The 21,924-nt window shown below is 41.3% G+C and overlaps 1 protein-coding gene across 1 annotated transcript in view; it reads left to right on the top strand.

The window, feature by feature from the left end:
- The window catches only part of macf1a (microtubule actin crosslinking factor 1a), a 212,967-nt gene that overhangs the window by 174,971 nt on the left and 16,072 nt on the right, over positions 1-21,924 (top strand). The window contains exons 61-85 of the mRNA XM_073858236.1: positions 7,522-7,683; positions 7,770-7,940; positions 9,977-10,143; positions 10,296-10,455; positions 10,940-11,267; positions 11,511-11,594; positions 11,672-11,898; positions 12,048-12,254; positions 13,168-13,395; positions 13,593-13,811; positions 14,488-14,691; positions 16,246-16,469; positions 16,553-16,781; positions 17,650-17,772; positions 17,853-17,954; positions 18,045-18,146; positions 18,234-18,407; positions 18,549-18,704; positions 18,781-18,978; positions 19,161-19,289; positions 20,685-20,867; positions 20,989-21,144; positions 21,221-21,427; positions 21,506-21,625; positions 21,721-21,890. Of these exons, the coding sequence (XP_073714337.1) occupies positions 7,522-7,683; positions 7,770-7,940; positions 9,977-10,143; positions 10,296-10,455; positions 10,940-11,267; positions 11,511-11,594; positions 11,672-11,898; positions 12,048-12,254; positions 13,168-13,395; positions 13,593-13,811; positions 14,488-14,691; positions 16,246-16,469; positions 16,553-16,781; positions 17,650-17,772; positions 17,853-17,954; positions 18,045-18,146; positions 18,234-18,407; positions 18,549-18,704; positions 18,781-18,978; positions 19,161-19,289; positions 20,685-20,867; positions 20,989-21,144; positions 21,221-21,427; positions 21,506-21,625; positions 21,721-21,890 (4,430 nt within the window). The remainder of the gene's footprint in view (positions 1-7,521; positions 7,684-7,769; positions 7,941-9,976; positions 10,144-10,295; positions 10,456-10,939; positions 11,268-11,510; positions 11,595-11,671; positions 11,899-12,047; positions 12,255-13,167; positions 13,396-13,592; positions 13,812-14,487; positions 14,692-16,245; positions 16,470-16,552; positions 16,782-17,649; positions 17,773-17,852; positions 17,955-18,044; positions 18,147-18,233; positions 18,408-18,548; positions 18,705-18,780; positions 18,979-19,160; positions 19,290-20,684; positions 20,868-20,988; positions 21,145-21,220; positions 21,428-21,505; positions 21,626-21,720; positions 21,891-21,924) is intronic.

The raw sequence follows: 21,924 nt of genomic DNA, 5'->3' as shown, positions 1-21,924 counted from the left end.
AGAGACTGGCGATGGAGGAGAGAAACTGGCAGGCAGTGTTGAAATTGGAGAGCACCGAAACAAGTGGTATATCTTGGGAGTTAGACACAGAAGAATCTCAGTTACAAGACTGGGAGTCACAACAACTTGCTTCCTCAGGCCGTTGGCCCCTTCTGACGCCCCCTGTAGGATTTGGAGGTTCCGAGGCTCCCAGTGCCTCCCCCTGCCCTAGCTCAGAAGCAGGCTCAGATGACCTATTTCTGGAGCTAGAAAGACAGTGTTTGGAAGAGGACATAGATGATGTTTCTCAGTTGAAAGACATTTCTGATACTTCTGAGCACTCAGATACCTGTGACAAACTTTCTAAAGTAGAGGAAGATCAAGCTGATGATACCAAATGTAAACCTGATGTCAAAGAACAAACTGAGCATGTTGTGGCATTAATGCTTAATGTCACGGATAATGAAGATGTAGAGCACACAGTTCAGACTGAGCCATGGGTATTGCAGATTAAACAAAATGCACCCTGGGAGGACACTGAAAGTTTGCAAAGCTGCTCAACAAACCATCAAGATGACTATATTTCATACATTGTTGATGCAGATGCTTTAGATTCTGAAACCAGTGGAATTCAAGTGTCACACAAAGATGAAACTGTGGCGTCAAATGCTGTTCATATAGGATATGACAGACCAGAGAGTGATTCCGATTTAGGCAGTGGTACTTCATTAGATAATGAGCAGCGAGAGGATGAGGAGGTAATGGAACAAAATGAAACATCTGACATTCATATGTCATTACAACATGGACTTTTCTCCTTAGAGAGTTTGCACGCGGAAACAGAATATAATGTGGATTTTGGGATCTTTACTGGTTTAGATGAAGTTGAAATTGAAAACAATAGTCATTATTCCTCAGAGTGCTTCAGCTTGGAAGATGAGGTGGAAAGGAAAATTAGAAACAGTGACTGTGAGTCTATCTCTCAAGAGGATGCAGTTTCCTCTGAGCCTGCTCAAGTTGCTATGGAAATGACCTCTGACCAGGAGGGTGCATCTTCAAGGTCAGAGAAAGAAGAGTTTTCAGTCTCCATGGAAGTTGCTGTTCAAGAGAAAGTATCTTCACACGAGTGGGAGGTAACAGAGATTCATCAGGGAACGACAAGTACTCCAAAATCAGACACCTCATTTACTCAGTTAGACTCAATAGAAGTCAGTATAAAGTCTGATCCCCCTTCCCCTCTGCCCGTGTCAGCCAGTAAACATGAGTCAAGTATTACTGGAATAGACAGCAAAGATGCAGAAGCTTTTGTTGCAACAGACAGTTTTGTGTATTTAGCTGTGGCTGTGCCACCCCGTTATCCTCAGGATTGTCCCCCATCTCCATCAGTAAACTCTGTCCCTCCAAGCCCCCTCTCAAATTGCTGCCTTGAGCCAGAAGATGGTGCATTTTTCTCTTCTGATAGTTTTGTTTACCTTGCGGCCCCTGAGCGACTTGTCTCTGACGGGGGCTCAGCTTGTGAGGACTGTCAGGATTTTGACTCCGAGTCAGAGGAGAGCCGATCAGGTGTTGACTTTGTTCTCGGATCAATGACGGGAGATAGTGAATGGGACTCAGATGGGTCAACATCAGATTTTGTTCACACACAAAAAGACCAATGGGAGAAGCTAGAGCCAGGTCTATTACAGGAACTTTTTAATGAGGGCCAAAGTGAGGCAATCTCTCAGGAGAGTGTGGTATCGTGTAACAATGACTGTGAAGCAACCTGTGAACCAAAGGGTTCTGAGGAGGAAATATCACCAATAAAGCATGACACTGATTTGGACACAAAGGTAATTAAACTCTTTTTAGTTCAATGGTTTATATATACATACATGCATAAAATATGTATGTATATATATATATATAGATATGTAAGTATGTGTATATAGTCACCTCACAAATACTCACTTTGCAGTCTACTACTGTTTACCTGTAGGGTTTTTTCACGGGTTTACTGTTGTGTTATGTCAGGGAAATGACCTAATTTAACACTGCGGTAAACGCTGTGCTGGTTGTGTAATATAATTTTGCCTTATATGATATGAAGTAAACACCCTAATCAAAGTACTCCAGATTGAAATTTCTTTCACAGATCTGTTTTATAAAGAGTGTGTTTGTGAGCAAGTTATATTTGAAGTAATCCATGTGTTTACATTTATGTAGATCTTACTGCAATGTTTTGATAGGTCTGGATATACTTGTAACTATTATCTGACCTGGCTTTAGTTACCCTTATAGACAGAAATCTTTGTTGAGCACAGTAGTTGTTCGGTTTCTAGCATTATTTGTGTAATTCAGTGCTGATCACAGATCTGAAAATAAGCATGCTTGTTTAGTTGGAAAAAGCTCTGAACGTTTGCATGTTTGGTTACAGGCAAATGAGTTTGTGCACACATTTGCATGTTTGCTTTTGCTGCCTGATTGAGCGCTGCCTTTTCTATGAGATCACTTTAGGTTTGTTTTAGAAAGAGATTTAGGAGTCAAAAAGGGACTGGAATGTATTTTTCTATATACATGTAAGAATTCTAGGCATCATTTGAATGTGAGTTTGACAGTTTGACAAGGCCTGGGTCTGCTCTGTTTCACCGTGGCGGGTGGCCGAGAGACTGTCTGTGTTAGTACTTATGCTATTTGGATGGTTATTACATTACTGTCTATTAGCAGCAGTGGCCAACCCTGGCTGGTCATCCATATATATTATTTGTCCCTTGGCCTGGCCCAAATCTGCCGTTCCGAGTGGTCACTACCACTCATAAAAACCAGATCTATCAAATGTAATTAGAAGCAGGACCTTGTCAGAATAGATTTGGTTATAGAAGATTATAGCAACTGAGAGACAGAACAGGATCTAACAGCAAACAATCTTTAAACTCCGTTGGGATAGGGAAATTAAAAAGCAAGAACAAACTGACTGATTTGAGAGGTGCTGCTGTCCGGTGCCAAACCCACTCAAAATCTCCCTCCCCCCCACCTTTTCATCCCTGGTGCAGTCAGATGCTACTCCAATTGAGATATGGAAGTGAGAAATAAACATCGACCGGTAACACACAAACACTGTAGAAAGTTGTTGGAAATATAAATAGATAAGGACATGTCAGTGCTATCAACCCAGGGCCAGGCTTGCTGCCTCCGCAATGCCCAGAGCCAAGGGAATATTTCACAGACCTCAAGAATAATATTTTGTAATCTTTTGGAGCAACTCTCTGTTGCAGGCCATCTCACTGTGAGACTGTGCCAATGAGAGCTGATTTGAAGGGTGGAGTCAGATGATTTTGCAACAGTTTAATCATTAATGGACAAAGAGTCTTTATGGTAAAACACCTGGTAATACTCAAAATGAGAGATGCATGAGCAGTAGGAGGGTCAGGTAAACAGACATACTTGTTGATACACACAGTGGGAAAGGAAGAGTGTTCCGGGACGGGATGATCACTGATGTTATGACGTACAGTAACAGCGTCCATGTTCAATTGTTTGGATTGTGATGATAGTGAAAGGTGGTGTGTGGGAAACATCTGTGACAAAAGACCGTTGGGTAGGAGAGAGACCATAACAAAGCAGTCACATATGCCGTAAACACACTGATGTGATTTTAACCTCAATTGCCCAGTTTTTATTAATGAAACTTTATTAATGTCTTTCATGTTAGAACATCTAGGTCACATAAAATGTTGTCATCCCAAGTGCATTGTTAAAGAAGCAGGGGTGTAGATGACGAAAAAAGACAGGACGAAAGCAGGAAGAGTAGGAATTTTGAAGAATTATGTACATGTTTACATTGATGTGAATGTAACTTGTGCTTTAGCTCTTCTGGATACCTGGAATACCTGGAAGTATAGTAATATTGTTTTTTTAGGCATTTCTTCTCCTCTTGTTGAGGTTTTTAGTAAAGCCTAATGCCATTCATTTACAGTTTATTTGTTATCGCTTTAATTTGCATGGTTTTGCATTTGATCAAATTGTTATTTTTATCCTTGCTACTTTGATATCTTTTAAGAAATACTACATTTTGATGTCAGGGTAAAAACATTTAAAACATAGATATCATTCTCTAGAATTGCTTCTTCTTTATGTGAATTACATGTTTAGAATTACATGTCTATAATTATTTCTTTCCTCAACACCACAGAAGTTTTAAATACAGTATCAATCTGACATTTGGATACATTTATGAAATGTGGAGCATTGCTATAATTAAGTCAACAAAACAATGAAGTTTAAAGCAGAGGAAAGTATTGGAAATGTGCAACAATTCAAAATCTTTGTATATTTTAGCTTCTTCAAAACAGCCATTTGCCTAGATTACAGGCCTTAACACTGGGCATTTTCTCAACCAACTTTACAAACAAATCTACAGTTTTGAAAGAGTTCCCATGCCGTACAAGCTGGCCATGCTGTTCTTTCACTATCTGGTCCAACTGCTCCATTTATTTTATTTTATTATCTTGTAAAGACATTCTTGTGCACTAGTGTTGGCCGATATGCCCCGTTTCGAGATTGTCTTATCATCAGCCTGTGAGATCGCCAATACACAATAGTATCAGGGGGTGGGGCAATGGTTAACTTATTAATGACAAGGCACTTGATTGGTGGACAATAACCTTACAACTTCTCTAGTGCAAGGAAAAGCCGCGTGTATTACAAGCTCACGTGCGAGGAAGAGTCTGAGTCATGCGTATTACAAGTTGAGGTGCCAGAAGGAGTCCATGCCACGCGCATTGAGGAAAGTGTCCAAGACGCACACATTAAGTCCAGGTGCGTGCGAGAAGGACTTACAAGCTCTCTCGCCAAAATAAGGCTGTGCAAAAAATCGCTTGCGATTCTCAGTAAAGCCGGTTCCTTGATTAGTAGTAAATTGCCATCAGCTGCTTTCAGATGGAGTGGCATTTACTACACAGTTCACGGACAAGCTAGGCAAAATCGGGTTCAAAATCGAGGAAAAACGACAATATGCGATTTTGCCTAGCTTCTCGGTGAACTACGGCTCTGTGTAGTAAATGCTGCTCCATCTGAGAGCAGGTGATGGCCATTTACTTCTAATCACTGAACCGGCTTTACTAATGAAACACGCATGAGAATCGCAGGCGATTTTTTTGCACAGCCTTATGCCAAAAGTGAAGCCCACAAACCCACTATCGCGAGAAAAAGCATGCAATGCAAATGTTAATGTGAAATTAAAGCAACACTATGTAGTTTCCATGTAAAAATGACTTACAGCTCCCCCATGTGGTTGAAAAGCGCAACAGTGCCTGGTATCAGACACTCTTCTGCAGGCAGGGGGAGGGGCGGGGCTGTGTTTCCTACCCTCCACGGCCACTTTCAGAGTGTGCTTGTAGCAGCTAGGAGGCTGCTCAGGTTGCAGCAACAGTAGAATTCATCCAGTTAAGAGTTGTTCTATCACTGAAATAATTTTAGAGACATTATTTAAAGGTAAAAAAACTACATAGTGTTGCTTTAATATAGACAGTTTCAGCAGTAACAACATAAACAAGCGGCTGTCGTGGTCTGCACGTAACTTCTGGTAAACTCCGCTAAGAATAAATAACAAAGTTCTTTAACAGAGTTTATTTATATAACAAGCAAAAAACAACACATAGATTACCTAGGAAACCAAAACGTTTGTTATTTTCGACAAGGCATTTGTTCAAGAGATCAGTTTAGCAACTAGTCAGACCATTAAAAAAACGAAACCGGAAGTAAGGTTCGGATCCAGACGTGTATCACGTGTGTCCGATGAAACCGTCTATATTAGATACTATCGTCTATCGGCACAACCCTATTGGCCACAATTAGTTTTAAGCAATTAAGCATAAGTGTTTTAATCGAAATCATGAGAAATACAGATACAGTATCCAAACATTTGAGTGGTACTGTAAAGCTGTGTTTTTCAAACTGGGGGCCGCGAGATGGTGCCGGGGGCCTTTTTTGATAAAATACCTCAGAAAAATAAGGCAACTATCCAAACGCAGTACTTTGTATAATTTAATATTTTGTTTATTTAAAAGTTGAAGTTTTAGAATGTTTTGTCTTTTTGTCAAAAATTTTGTTAAGTGTTTATATAATCCTTCTAGATTCAGATCAGAATTGAGAAGGGTTAGCTAAAGATCAGCCTATAATAGAGTAAATATATAGCAATAAATCCCTTAGCCAGTCATTGTCATTATTCCTTTACTAAAAACTAGGCAGGCGGTTTGTCACTGCATGTGGACTTGTGGTTTGGCCTAAAGAGAAACAAACAAAAGACTCCAATGACTGTGATGTTGGCGGTTGGCGGTACGTTGGAAAGCTGCCAGAAGCTAAAAGTGATCTGTGGGGGTTTGAGTAAGAAACAAAAGAGTTTAAAGTTTGGTGACAACAGAAACAGAGAGTGCTGTAGAGATACGCGTGTGTGAGAGACTTGCGTTCTGGCCAGATTGGTTGAAAAAGTTTGAGTGGAATGAAAGGCATGCTATATATTTTCCAGAGTGGCTAGTGTCAAAAGCTTTGCAAAAGAAAGGGAAAGAAGAAAAGCAAATATATGGTAAACTTTAAATTCAGGAACAATTAATAGTGATCATTGTGAAGTTTAAATTAAAAGGCATTATATAAAGAAGTTGCTTTAGAGCAAAGACTTCACGCTGTGGTAACTGATGAGGTCGCCTTACAATAGATGTGGCCAATTAACTTACACACTGAAACTTACACTTAAAAATCAAGTAAAATACCTGCATACGCTAGTTAGCTCAAAAACAAGAACTAAGTGTTAGTTGCCATTGTTGTCCATTGAAATATTTGCATTAAAGTTTGTAACAAGCCTGTGAAAGTACTCCATATACAGTAGTTCAGTTACTTTACAGCCTTGTTTATGGCATGTGAAAGATATGCCACAGATCCAGATGAATGAAGTTATTTCTGTGCTAGTGGGTGAAAGTGCCACATGTGATGAATGATCAGGATTATAAACGGGAAATGGCTCCAAACGGACACACTGAGGAGGAGGAGGATTCAGGATAATGTTAGACAGGATATAAAAAGCGACTAAACACTCTCTTTGCTTTGCAGACGCGTACACACTCACAGTCACATATGCTATCGGTGAGAGGGTGGAGCAGGTTGGGGATGTCGTTCATTGTTTTGAAGCCGACAGACATCCTGTTTAAAGCAGGAATGAAACCTCTTGTCACAAGGCAACTGCAAACAAATGATAACACGAATGTAGTCACATGCAAAGGATGCTAAGTGTCATAATGGCCTTGTTTCTTTGTACAAACCTGCCTTCGACCTACTTTCATCAGATCAAATAATGTGAAAACTAATCACTTCTGTGAATAAGAAGTGAACCATACAGTGTTAATGCCAAGACCCTGTGTTTGATTTCAGCCACTGTGTGGGGGCTGCAAACTGCTTCTCCAATTATAAACGACCATACCACACTAATTATCTTGTTGTTATGTTTGTCCAGTTGCATAACAAGTGTGATGGTTGCATACTCCTCAAACTATGTGTTCTCTGTCTCACTTGAAGGCTGTGGAAAGGGAACAGGTAGACAGCATTCAACCTAAACTGCAGCATGTCAACGCTGTGGGTCAAGGTCTTATCCAGAGTGCCGCCAAACACACGGACACTCAGGGTCTGGAGCACGACCTGGAGACCACCAACCTTCGCTGGAACTCTCTCAACAAGAGGGTAAGCTTTACATCTGCATTACTTCATTTGTCTTTTAGTAGACTGAAAGATATGGATTTAAATGATAAATAATTTTATTCTCACAGGTCGCTGAAAGAATCGCACAGCTACAGGAGGCCCTGTTGCATTGTGGGAAGTTTCAAGATGCCCTGGAGCCGCTCTTGAGCTGGTTGAGTGACACAGAAGAACTCATAGCCAATCAGAAGCCTCCATCGGCTGAGTACCGTGTGGTGAAGGCTCAAATTCAGGAGCAGAAGGTAAATAAGAGCTTTTAATAGTTTATAGCAGAGGTCTTAACCTTTTTGTCACTGAGAAGGGAGGACATACTGGATAGATAGACATACAGACAGAAAAATAGAGAGAGAGAGAATAGATAGATGGATGGATGGATGGATGGATGGATGGGGTAGGTAGGTAGGTAGGTAGGTAGGTAGGTAGGTAGGTAGGTAGTAGATAGATAGATAGATAGATAGATAGATAGATAGATAGATAGATAGATAGATAGATAGATAGATAGATAGATAGATAGATAGATAGATAGATAGATAGATAGAGATGGGGAGATAGAGAGATAGATAGAGAGATAGATAGAGAGATAGATAGAGAGATAGATAGAGAGATGGAGAGATGGATGGAGAGATAGAGAGATAGATAGAGAGATGGATAGAGAGATGGAGAGATGGATGGAGAGATGGATGGAGAGATAGATGGAGAGATAGATGGAGAGATAGAGAGATATAGATAGAAAGATATAAATATATAAATATAAATAGATAATAGACAGACAGATGGATGGATAGATGGAGAGATGGATAGATAGATAGAGAGATAGAGATGGATGGAGAGATGGATGGATAAAGAGATATAGATAGAGAGATATAGATAGAAATATATAAATATAGATAGATAATAGATAGACAGATGGAGAGATGGATGAATAGATAGATGGAGATGGATATATGAATAGATAGATGGAGAGATGGATAGATAGATAATAGATGGAGAGATATAGATAGAGAGATAGAGAGATGGATGGAGAGATGGATGGAGAGATGGATGGAGAGATGGATGGAGAGATATAGATAGAAAGATATAAATGTAGATAGATAACAGACAGACAGACAGACAGATAGATGGAGAGATATAGATAGAGAGATTAAGATATAAATATATAAATATATAAATATAAATAGATAATAGACAGACAGATGGATGGATAGATGGAGAGATGGATAGATAGATAGAGAGATATAGATGGATGGAGAGATGGATGGATAAAGAGATATAGATAGAGAGATATAGATAGAAATATATAAATATAGATAGATAATAGATAGACAGACAGACGGATAGATGGACAGATGGAGAGATGGATGAATAGATAGATGGACAGATGGATGAATAGATAGATGAGAGATGGATAAATAGATAGATGGAGAGATGGATAGATAGATAGATAGATAGATAGATAGACAGACAGACAGACAGACAGACAGACAGACAGACAGAGATAAATAGATAGATGGAGAGATAAATAGATAGATGAAGAGATGGATAGATAGATGAAACGATGGATAGATAGATGAAGAGATGGATAGATAGATGAAGAGATGGATAGATAGATAGATAGATTGATAGATTGATAGATAGATATAGGTAGATAATAGATAGATAGACAGACAGACAGACAGACAGACAGACAGACAGACAGATGGAGAGATGGATGAATAGATAGATGGAGAGATGAATGAATAGATAGATGGACAGATGGTTGAATAGATAGATAGAGATGGATAGAGAGATATAGATAGATAATAGATAGATAGACAGACGGATAGATGAACAGATGGAGAGATGAATGAATAGATAGATGAGAGATGAATGAATAGATAGATGGAGAGATGGATGAATAGAAAGATGGAGAGATGGATAGATGGATAGATAGATAGATAGATAGATAGATAGATAGATAGATAGATAGATAGATAGATAGATAGATAGATAGATAGATAGATAGATAGATAGATAGATAGATAGATAGATAGATAGATAGATGGAGTGATGGATGGATAGATTGACAGATAGACAGACAAATATATGTAGATATAGATGGATGAAGAGATGGATGGATGTATAGATATGTATATGTATATAGTGATATATATTTAATGTGGGAGGGGCATTACAACATTTTATTAGTGAGCGTCTGCTAAATGTGAATTAGATTAATTCATTGTCCTAAATAACATTCATTCATACTGTACATTAATTTGGAAATGTTTTGTGTTCTCAGCTTCTGCAGCGTTTGCTGGATGACCGTCGTGGGACGGTAGAAATGATCCGAGCAGAAGGAGAGCGTATCGCTGTCACGGCCGAGACACAAGACAGAGACAAAATCCAGAGACAGCTAAAGAGTCTCGGAGAGAGATGGACAAACTTACTGGAAAAGGCCAGCGGCAGGCAAACACCATAATCAGAGCAATATGGACACCCAGACACAACCATAAAAAGCCTTAATCCAATCTCTTACTGGCAACCCAGTCACTTGGTTGTTTAACAAGGCCATAAATACAGAGCGCTCATAAAAATATAACAGATTTCCTCCTCATCAGGCAACGGCAACTGGAGGAGTTGCAGGTGTTGGCGCTGCAGTTTCATGAAGCCGTGGAGCCGCTCGGGGAGTGGTTGAGTGCCACGGAGAGACGCCTGAGCTCTGCTGAGCCAATGGGAACACAGACCTCTAAAATCACACAACAGATTGCAAGGCACAAGGTACGCAGTACCTGGCAGTTTAAAAAGAGATCTATACTAAGATCTGAGTCATTTCTTCAAGCAGTTTTAAAGTGATGAGAGCCTGGAGATGTACAGGAAAGACCAGACTTGAATGCTTGAAAAGTCTCGTGTGGGTTTTAACAGGAGTGTAATTATCATGAAATGTAGTCCTTTGGTCATGACCCAGCCCTCATCTTTTCCATTTTTAAACAAGTTTCATTTTTAAGGTTGTTTCATCTCATCTTGTGTTGATCCATATTTCATTTTACATCATTCACATTAAAGAATTATGATTTATTATTGAGTGCGTTTACATGTACAACAAACCCTGATAACTTTAAATATCAGGTATTTAAGATCATAGCATGTAAACGCACTCACTATTCAATATCCTGCATTTATGTTTGTTTGCATTTTTGTTTCCGTTTTCTTCTTTTCTCATCCCATCATCCCCCTCTCTTTATACCCTGGGCTATAATCCCAGGCTTTCCAAGAGGATGTGTCCTCTCGGGACAAAGAGGTAGACCACCTCGAGACTCTCAGCCAATCGCTGAATCCGCTCAGCTGCGCGGCTGATCGCGATTGGCTGGGCGAACGCGTGAGGGCGGTGCGCAGTGGGCACACAGGGCTGCGTGATTGGTGCGATCGGAGAGCGGCCATGCTGGAGCAGGCCTTGGCCAATGCACAGCTGTTTGGAGAGGAAGAGGTGGAGGTCCTAAACTGGCTAGCAGAGGTGGCTCAGAGACTGGCTGATGTTTCCGTGCAAAATTATCAGCCGGATCTGCTAGAGCAACAACACAAATACACACTGGTACGAGTATTCAAGGGATAACTGAAGCTGAGGATTAGCAATATTGTTTTATAGTGAGTTTAGAGAAGATGCCCTCATTCCAGAAAGAGATACTGTATATAAGGGCTACCAGTTGAAAATTGTATTTAATAATTAAAGTTGTTAATTAATGAAATGAATATGTATATAAAGCATCCAAATGGACAATTTAAGGAAATGCATACCAAAACCCACATTATTCAATGTCATTGCTGTTTCCCACTGGCTCTTAATGAAGAGATTATCAGCCGGAAGAAGACAGTCGATCAGGCCATTAAAAACGGACAGGCGCTGCTCAAACAAACCACTGGTACTTGTCCATCAAACCTCTGTGCTCTCTACTAAAACGCGTTACTTCAGATTTGATCATCTTTGGTTTTCTTTCAGGTGAGGAGGTCCTGCTGATTCAGGAGAAGCTTGATGGTATCAAAAGCCGCTATGCAGAGATGACAGCGGGCAGCAGCAAAGCCCTTCGCACTCTTGAACAGGCCCTTCAACTTGCCACTCGATTTGCCAGCGCGCACGATGACATCAACCAATGGCTGGATGCCATGGAGGCGGAGCTTAACAATAGCGAGCCAGACACGACACCGGCCTATCAAGACAGGCAAAGAGTAAGTGCATAACTTGAGAACAAGAGAATGAGGGTTTCGATTACATTTAGCCATCATGTAATGGGAGAATTTTTTGCTAAACCAAATGAGGTGTCTCTCCTATCACAGCGTTTGATGGTTCTGTGTATCTGTGCCACTGTTTGTCTCAGGAGCTGAAGTGTGTGTCTGCCGAAAAGCGTTTGGTTTTGGACACCGTGAACGAGGTAGGAAGTGCCTTACTGGATCTGGTCCCCTGGCGTGCACGGGAAGGCCTGGACCGCCTTGTTGCTGATGCTAATCAACGTTACCGCCACGCTGACGAAACCATTACACAAAGAGTGCAGTTAGTGCAGGCTGCCATCCAGAGGTCACAGCAGGTACTGCAACCTTTAAGAACCAAAGTGTTTCACTGTTATTTCTTTCAGGAAAATAATTATTGTATTCTTGTGAGTCTTGTATTCATGTATATATAATATTATTAAAAAAGTGTACGTCATTCTTTAAAGAAAAACACCACCGTTTTTAAAAATATTTTACTATGTTCTTACCTCAACTTAGACAAATTAATACATCCCTAAAACTGCAAGCACTTTTAATCTTTGTACAGCACGTTGTGAATATGTAAGCATTTAGCCTAGCCCCATTCATTCCTTAGGATCCAAACAGGGATGAATTTAAAAGCCACCAAACACTTCCATGTTTTCCCTATTTAAAGACTGTTACATGAGTAGTTACACGAGTAAGTATGATGGCACAAATAAACGTGGCGATTTTTTAAGTGGATAAAAATGAGAACTATATTGTATGGCGGAAGAGCACTTAGTTTGCAGCACTTTGACCTTGGCGCGCAGTAACATCATCACTCCTGACTACTCCCCCCTCGCTCAAACTTCTGTCAGTATTACTTCGGACGAGGTCGAAGTGCTGCAAACGAAGTGCTCTTCCGCCATACAATATAGTTCTCATTTTTATCCGCTTAAAAAATCGTCACATCTTATTTTGTGCCACCATACTTACTCGTGTAACTACTCATGTAACAGTCTTTAAATAGGGAAAACATGGAAGTGTTTAGGCTAAATGCTAACACATTCACGACGCGCAGTAGAAAGATTAAGTGCACGCATTGCAAAAAGATAGGTATGTATTAATTCGTTTTAGTTGAGATAAAAACCGTAAAATATTGAAAAAAGGTGGTGTTTTCCTTTAACAATATTAGATTTAGTAAATTAAGGTCAGATTGTTGCTTGAAATTGTAAATATTTTTGACACTCCTTTCTTTAAACGCATCAGTATGAGGAAGCAGTGGACGCAGAGCTGGCCTGGGTCGGAGAGACGGAGAGGAAGTTGGCGTCACTGGGACCTCTCAGTCTGGAGCCTGATGTGACTGTGGCTCAGCTCCAAGTGCAAAGAGCCTTCAACATCGACATAATCCGTCACAAAGACACTATAGACCAACTGCTAAAGACGCGAGAGGACATACTGGAGAGCTGCAGTGAAGAACAGAGAGATGCCCTGAAGGTTAGAGAAAGATAAAGCCTTGCCTTTATTCTTTGATGAGGCTGAATAAGGAAAATTTAATTGTGACTCATGCATTTTCCAATAGAGATTTGATTTAGCTGAGTCATGTATAATGTACGGAAAAGCTGAACAGCTGTGCTGACTCCTTGTCTCTCAAAAGATGACCTGAATTAACCCGTTTTCTCTTCGTCCCGAAGGTGAAAACGGATTCTTTAAGTGCCCGTTATGAAACTGTCAATCAGAGTCATGCTGAGCGCTTCTCGGCTCTGGAGCGGGCTCAGGTGCTGGTGGCGCGGTTCTGGGAGACTTACGAAGAACTCGAACCCTTTTTGGGTGAAACTGAGACACTGATTACCCAGTTGCCCCCTCCTGCTATTGATACGGAGACACTCAGGCAACAGCAGGACCAGATGAGGGTGAGTGAGATGACCCAGAAACCCTTGAATTTGCTCAATCACTGATCTTTAGATATACAATACCGTGCAAAAGTCTTAGGCCACCATGCCAGAATTAGATTTGTTGTTAATAGTGATCATATAGAATTGTTTCTCAGTCTGATTTTAATAAAATACATTCAGAAAATACAGGAAATGTGTATATAGTATTAAAAACTGTTTAAAAATGTTAACTGATGCGTCAAGTTTTTAGGGTAAACTCTCCTTCCAATTGAGCAATAGCAGGAAACTGCAGGATCTCTTAAATCTAAATAAAATTAAATCCTAATTACTAATTTTAAAGAAATTTGTGTTTTTACTTCATTCTGCTCAAAAACGCTCAAGATGTGTTTAGTGCCAAGAGAGGTCACACTAAACACAGATGGTGCCTAAAAATAATTTTTTCATATTTCCTGTATTTTCTGTTATATCATAATAAAATAGATTGAAAAATAAATGTGGATGTACATTAAAACTTCTAAAACAACAAGTCTGGTGGTGGTGGCCTAAGACTTTTGCACAGTACTGTATAAATGTGTAAACAAACATATAATAGTTTTGTCGACCTTTAAGAGATTTTTCTTTTATAGGGTGTTTAGATATTATATTTTGACATAAGGTGATGTATTCAATTAATTCATGATATATTTCTGTTTAGCTTTTGAGGGAGTCTATAGCGGAGCACAAGCCGCACATAGACAAACTGTTAAAGATCGGCCCACAGCTGGCAGAGCTAAGTGCACAGGAAGGGGAAACAGTCAAGCAGCGTTATAATAACGCAGAGAGACGTTACATTAAAATCAAAGAGGAGGTCAAAGGTCGAGCCACAGCCCTGGATGAAGCCGTCTCACAGTCCGCGCAGGTGGGTGCTATGATACGTCACTATGCATGTACTGGACTGCTGTTACGAAAATACAATGTTTGGTGTTATACAGCATATTTTGTCATCACCACCATTTTTTACAGTTTATTAAAAGACAATATACATCATATATAAAAGCATATCACATTTAGATCACATTCATCGGTTGCATTTTGGCTAAAGGTTTGTTATTGATGCTTCCTGCTGGTTTGTTGCATGCTGTTGAATTAACTCATTGTATTGTTTCTCCACCCCCATCCCATCAAACTCTTGTGACCTCACCTGTGTGTACATTTACCCATACCTTACCTTATTCACACCCGCTTGCTGTAATGTCCCTGCTCACCTCCCCACCCATCCCATGTCCGTTTGGTCCATCGTCCGTCCATCACTCATGTTTGTGGATGTGCGTTGTGTGTCCATCACTGCTCTACAACACCTTCAGTTGGTAGAGGTAAGAGCTCCATTGCCCACTAATAGCATCTGTATTGCATTGGGTATTTATTAGGAATATTCATAGTTTTTCTTCTTAAACAGCTTCTATGTTCACATTGTGCCAAAATGTTGTGCCTATATTGTGAAAGAGATCTGTGACACCCCCTTCCTGATACTACTCCTATACTTATTGCTTTACATTGTTTACATTTACAGCATTTGAAAAAGCAAATGGCAAGCATTTTATTTTAAAAAGTTAATTTCTCTAGATCAATTTGAATACAAATACAGGGAAATGTATTAACACTCTTTGAAGTCTTGACATTTAGTCTATTTCTGTGCACTGTATAAGCACATTGCTTCACACATGATTTCACACATGTGCTCATGCAGGATGAAGGTGTCATGTCTCTGTGGTGTATTCTGTAGATAACACCTCTTTCTTCCTCTTATTACCGTATTTTCCAGACTATAAGTCGCTCCGGAGTATAAGTCGCATCAGTCAAAAATGCATTTTGAAGAGGAAAAAATGTATACATGTATAAGTCGCACTGGACTATAAGTCGCACTGGACTATACGTCGCGTTTATTTAGAAAATGACTTCACAAAATCCAAGCCGAAGAACAGACATTTAATTTTGGAAGAAAGGCAAGTTATTCAACTAAACGATGGCACACAGAACAGCAGGCTGAATGGTTGTCCGTACATATTAAAGTAACATAAACAGTTATTTACACGATACACAATAGCATACAAGAACATACCTGAATAGGCTAAATTAACACAACAAGCCAAATCAAGTTCAAAAAGGTCCCGAAATAATTCTGCATCACTGAATCCATTGAATTACATAAATACAGGAGCAGCATAGTGCGGACTCTCACAGCTGTAGACGGTAATGTTTTCTCTTGGTTTAAATGAAATAATTTTGACGTATAAGTCGCACCTGACTAGAAGTCGCAGGACCAGCCAAACTATAAAAAGTGCGACTTATAGTCCAGAAAATACGGTAGCATGTATTTCGGATAAATCTCTTCAACCTTACTTATTTTAGGCATTTCTCCGATTACTTGCATGGTGTATTTGTTCTAATCGTCCTTCACCTTTTCTCCCATCAGTTTCATGATAAGATGGACCCGCTGTTGGAGACTCTGGAGGGGGCGGTTCATCGTCTGCGGCAGCCCCCTCCGGTGGCGGCCGAGGTGGACAAGATCCGAGAGCAGCTGGCGGAGCACCGGGCTACGGGACTGGAGTTGGACAAACTCCTGCCTTCCTTCAGCGCCCTGTGCACCCGCGGAGAAGAGCTCATCAGCCGCGCTCCCCACGACGATCCTGCCGCTCAAGGTAAATTTCTACACTTGTAAGTTTATGCTTCATTGAACAATCAAATTCCCTGGATAAGTGAGCGTTGCGTTCCCATCCTCAGGCGGTGCGTTCCCGACTCTTGCGGTTACGCTCCCTGTGGGATGAAATCAGGCAGAGAGCAGAGGAGAGAGAAGGAAAACTTCAGGATGTTCTGGATCTCTCCGGGAAGTTTTGGGCAGACATGGCCGCTCTGCTGAGCACGCTGCGTGACTCTCAGGACATTGTAAAAGAGCTGGAGGATCCAGGGGTGGATCCTTCACTCATAAAGCAACAGATAGAGGCAGCAGAGGTCAGTGCAAGAGATAAATCTTATGAGTAATTAAAGGGACACTCCACTTTTTTTGAAAATATGCATTTTCCAGCTCCTCTAGAGTTAAACATTTAATTTTTACAGTTTTAGAATTCATTTAGCTGATCTGCGGGTCTGGCAGTACCACTTTTAGCATAGCTTAGCATAATCTATTGAATCTGATTAGACCATTAGCATCGCGCTCAAAGTGATCAAAGAGTTTCAATATTTTTCTTATTTAAAACTTGATTCTTCTGTAGTTACATCGTGTACTAATGGCCGCAGAAGGCGCAATGATATTTCGCAGAACCCGAAAATGTCCCCTGCTATTGAAAGTTACCAAGGGGAATATTTTCGGGCGCTGTGTAATATCATTGCGCCTGCTGAAGTCATGTTACGGCAGCAAAGTCCTTGAATATTACGCCGGAATAAGAGTATAGTCCCTAGAAAATCGCAACTTTAAATTTATGTTGGTCTTAGTACACGATGTAACTACAGAAGAGTCAAGTTTTAAATAGGAAAAATATCGAAACTTTGGTTATTTTTTTGCGTGATGCTAATGGTCTAACCAGATTCAATGGATTATGCTAAGCTATGCTAAAAGTGATACCGCCAGACCCGGAGATCAGCTGAATGGATTCCAAAACGGTAAAAATAATGTGATTGAGCAAACTGAAAATGAGCAAATTTTCAAATAAAGTCAAGTGTCCCTTTAAGCACATTTCATAATGATGGGGTGCTAATTCAAAGCCATTAACATGAAAATATCAAAACCCCAAAAATGGGTAGTTGGAGAAGATGAAACTTAATAATGTGATGCTAAAGATCAGCAAGTAAAGTAGTAAAGATGTTTTCCTCTCACGCTTAGGCTATTAAGGCAGAGACTGATGGTCTGAGGGAAGAACTGGAGATTGTGCGCACCCTGGGTGCTGATCTCATCTTTGCCTGTGGAGAGACTGAAAAACCAGAGGTCAAGAAGACCATCGATGAGGTAGGTCACGCGAACAGCACCCTGTTTCACTCCAATTTTAAACAAGATATCTGTCTAACTTGTGTTGTTGTGTTATACAGATGAATGCTGCCTGGGAAGGCCTGAACCGCACGTGGAGAGAGAGAATGGAGAGACTGGAGGAGGCCATGACAGCTTCTGTTCAGTACCAGGATGCTCTTCAGGTGCATATCTCTCTGATGATTCTTCAGAATCAAATTTGATTGGTTAATCCCCAACTGTATGTTCACAATCTTTCCTACATGCATTTTCAGGGCATGTTCGACTACCTGGATAACGCTGTCATCAAACTTTGCGACATGCCAGTCGTGGGGACCGATCTCAGCACTGTCAAACAACAGATTGAGGAGCTCAAGGTATGAATCTGTTCCTTACCTCAATCCTTTTGAGACATTTTGAGAAAACAAAAATTCAGTTAACCTGTTTTGTTTTTCATGAAACAGCTGTATAAAGTAGAGGTGTACCAGCAGCAGATTGACATGGAAAAGCTTAGTCACCAAGGAGACCTGTTGCTCAAGAAAGTGACTGATCAAACAGACCGAGACATGATCCAGGAGCCACTCACCGAGCTACGCCACCTGTGGGACAACCTGGTGGACAAGATCACAGTCAGACAGGTGAGCAAATAGAGACTGTTTCCTAATCTCAACAACACTGACTTTGAGCTTATCATAATGTTTTTTGGGGTCCGCCATTAGTTTAGAGAGAAGAAAAACAAGAAATGGTCTTTCAATTCATCCTCTCTCTGTCTCTCTTAGCACAAGCTGGAAGGGGCTCTGTTGGCACTCGGTCAGTTTCAGCATGCTCTCTCTGAGCTGCAGTCCTGGCTCAGTCACACTCACGCCACACTGGACACCCAGCGGCCCATCAACTCCGATCCCAAGGCCATTGAAATTGAGCTGGCCAAGCACCACGTACGTAAATCAGGCTTTGCCTGCACACTCTTCTCTCTCTATCGGTCAAATCTGTTTAATCGAGATCTGTATTTAGGTTTTAAGAAATGATGTGCTGTCCCATCGGGCCACGGTGGAGGCGGTGAACAACGCAGGCTCTGAACTCCTGGAGTCCAGTCCTGTAGATGAGATCAACCACCTGAGGGATCAGCTGGACGAACTCAACCGCAGCTGGAAGAACCTTCTGCTGAAGAGTGACGAGCGGCAGAAACTTCTGGAAGCTGCTCTTCAGCAGGTGCTTGAGATATAATAGATTTACAGAAAGCTCAAACAATATACAAGTGAATGTGCATGTTGTTTACTAAGATGACACATAAAGCAGGTGCTGTTTGGAGGGATTCAGTGCTCGTTAATATTGTAGTACAGGTGTTAGATCAATTAGCTCATTGTCTTTGCCCTGTGTGGTTTCTGTGTCAGGCGGAGGGTTTCCATGGAGAGCTGGAGGAGTTTCTGCAGTGGCTCAGACGCACAGAGAGTCAGCTGTCTGCTGCCAAACCCACAGGTGGCCTGCCTGAGACCGCCAGAGAGCAGCTGCAACAACACATGGTACATTAACACACAGTTCACCTGCAGTCTGACCATCACATAACAAACCTCTCTCAATTTAACAACGACAGTTAGAATAAATTGGATATTATCATATATTTCTGCTTCCGATCCGAGTAGTTTGGTTTTCAGAATCGTCCGATTCCGATGTGAAGCTCTGGTATAGCAGAGTGCTCAGAAGACTGGAAAGAGAGGCCAGGGAAAGCACGCGTTACTTTACCCGGACAAAAATGCCCAAGTAAACTCAATTTATTTCGTCGGGTGTTTCAGTTTTGAGGTGTCTTTGAGGCAGTATTAGACGCGGCGTTTAGCGGATTCAGCCCAAACAAATCGACGTGGTGTTAAGCGTGGATTCTGACAACAAATCGATGTGCTGTTTAGATAGTATTGTGACAACAAATTGATGTGGTGTTTACCGTGGATTCTGATGACAAATCAACATGCCGTTTAGAGCGGATTCTGGTGACAAATGGGCGTGGCGTTTAGCGCAGATTCTGACGACAAATTGACGTGGCGTTTAGCGCAGATTTTGACGACAAATCGACGTGCCTTTAAGCGCAGATTCTGACAACAAATCAACACATCGTTTAGCTCGATTCTGACAACAAATCAACGTGCCGTTAAGCGCAGATTATGACAATAAGACTACCTGCCGTTTAGCGCGGATTCTGACAACAAATCAACGTGGCGTTTAGCATGGATTTTGACAACAAATCGACACATCGTTTAGCGCGATTCTGACAACAAATCAACGTGCTGTTAAGCGCAGATTATGACAATAAAACTACCTGCTGTTTAGCATGGATTCTGACAACAAATCGACATGGCATTTAGTGCGGATTCTGACAACAAATCTATGTGGCGTTTAGCGCGGATTCTGACAACAAATCGACGTGCCGTTAAGCACGGATTCTGACAACAAATCAACGTGCCGTTAAGCACGGATTCTGACAACAATTCGACGTGGCAAAATGACGCAGTGTTTAGCGCAGATTCTGACAACAAATCGACGTGCTGTTAAGCGCGGATTCTGACAACAAATCGACGTGGCAAATTGACGCAGTGTTTAGCGCGGATTCTGACAACAAATCTGTACTTCTACATGGCACGAGGCATGAATTAAGCGGATTTTAAGTGAAGGTATTTGATGAACATATAATACACGCAGAGAACATTTGATCAATATCATCATCTCATTTTTGACCGAGGTGGTCATTTAGTGCCTTTTGCATCTGAGCTTCTCAATTGTTGATCCGTATCGGCAAAATGAGAGACTGTACATTTTGAATATTTATATCTTCTAAATGTGAATTTTGTCAATGTTTTGGAGCACACTCGTTTATATAAATACTACATTTGCACTGTTAAGGCAATTGCTGTCTATTGTATTTATAGGAGCTCCAGGCTCAGTTGACCCAAAGGGGTGAGCAGTACCATCGACTTCTGGACAAGGGAGAGTCCATGCTGCTGGCCAGAGGAGGAGAAGACGCTGGACCCGGTACCACACAGACACAACAAAACCTGGCTCTACTACAAAACAAATGGGCCAGTCTTAATGCCAAGATAGATGACAGAAGGGTGAGAGAAGCAAACAGTGACTTCTGTCTCTATGATCTTGTTTGGAATTGAAAAGTGCATGGATTAATTTTCAAAGACTTGAATTGCCAGTTTATCTGTCTGTCTGCCTCTCTCTTCAAAGGCTAAACTGGAAGAAGCTGTCTCGCTGGCGACAGGTTTCCAGACCTCCCTGCAGGACACTATTAACTGGCTGACCCAAGCAGAGCAGACTCTCAACATGGCTCAGGCACCCAGCCTCATTCTCGACACCGTACTCTTCCAGATAGATGAGCACAAGGTTGGAGAAAACCTTTATGTACATTATTACTACTAACAATCTAGATCCTAATCCTCTTTGTCACTGCATGTTGTAGGTGTTCGTGAATGAGGTGAACACCCACCGAGACCAGGTTCTGGCTCTTGAGAAGGCCGGATCTCAGCTGAGGTTCGCCAGTCTCAAACAGGACGTGGTTCTAATCAAGAACCTGCTGCTCAGCGTTCAGGCTCGCTGGGACAAACTGATACAGAGGTCACTGGAAAGAGGACGTCACCTGGATGAGGCCCGCAAGAGAGCCAAGCAGGTACTGGTTACCGCTTTCTTACTCTCTTTTCTCATTACTCTTTCAGTCTCTGATGTTGATCTCTCTTCTGTTGTTCAGTTTCATGAGGCCTGGAGGAAGCTGACAGATTGGTTGGAGGAGGCAGAGAGCAGGTTGGACTCGGAGCTGGAAATCTCCAACGAGCCAGACAAGATCAAAGTCCAGCTTGCAAAACATAAGGTACACTACCTACTTGAGTTTAGGAGCATGCAGTTATACTGCAAACATCCAGATGTGTCTCTTACGCCCTCTGTCTGTTACTTACGGTACTGCAGGAGTTCCAAAAGTCTCTTGGGTCCAAACAGCCGGTGTATGACACCACAGTGCGCTCTGGGAAGGCCATGAGAGACAAAGCCACACTTTCCGATGACACCCAAAAATTGGACCACTTGTTGGGGGAGGTCCGTGACAAATGGGATACCGTGTGTGGAAAAAGTGTGGAGAGGTGAAAAAAAAAACTATACATTTGCAGTGGTGGT

This window comes from Misgurnus anguillicaudatus, chromosome 20 (assembly GCF_027580225.2).
Source record: "Misgurnus anguillicaudatus chromosome 20, ASM2758022v2, whole genome shotgun sequence".
NCBI classification, from domain to species: Eukaryota; Metazoa; Chordata; class Actinopteri; order Cypriniformes; family Cobitidae; genus Misgurnus; species Misgurnus anguillicaudatus.
This window is presented reverse-complemented; position numbering and strand designations above follow the sequence as displayed.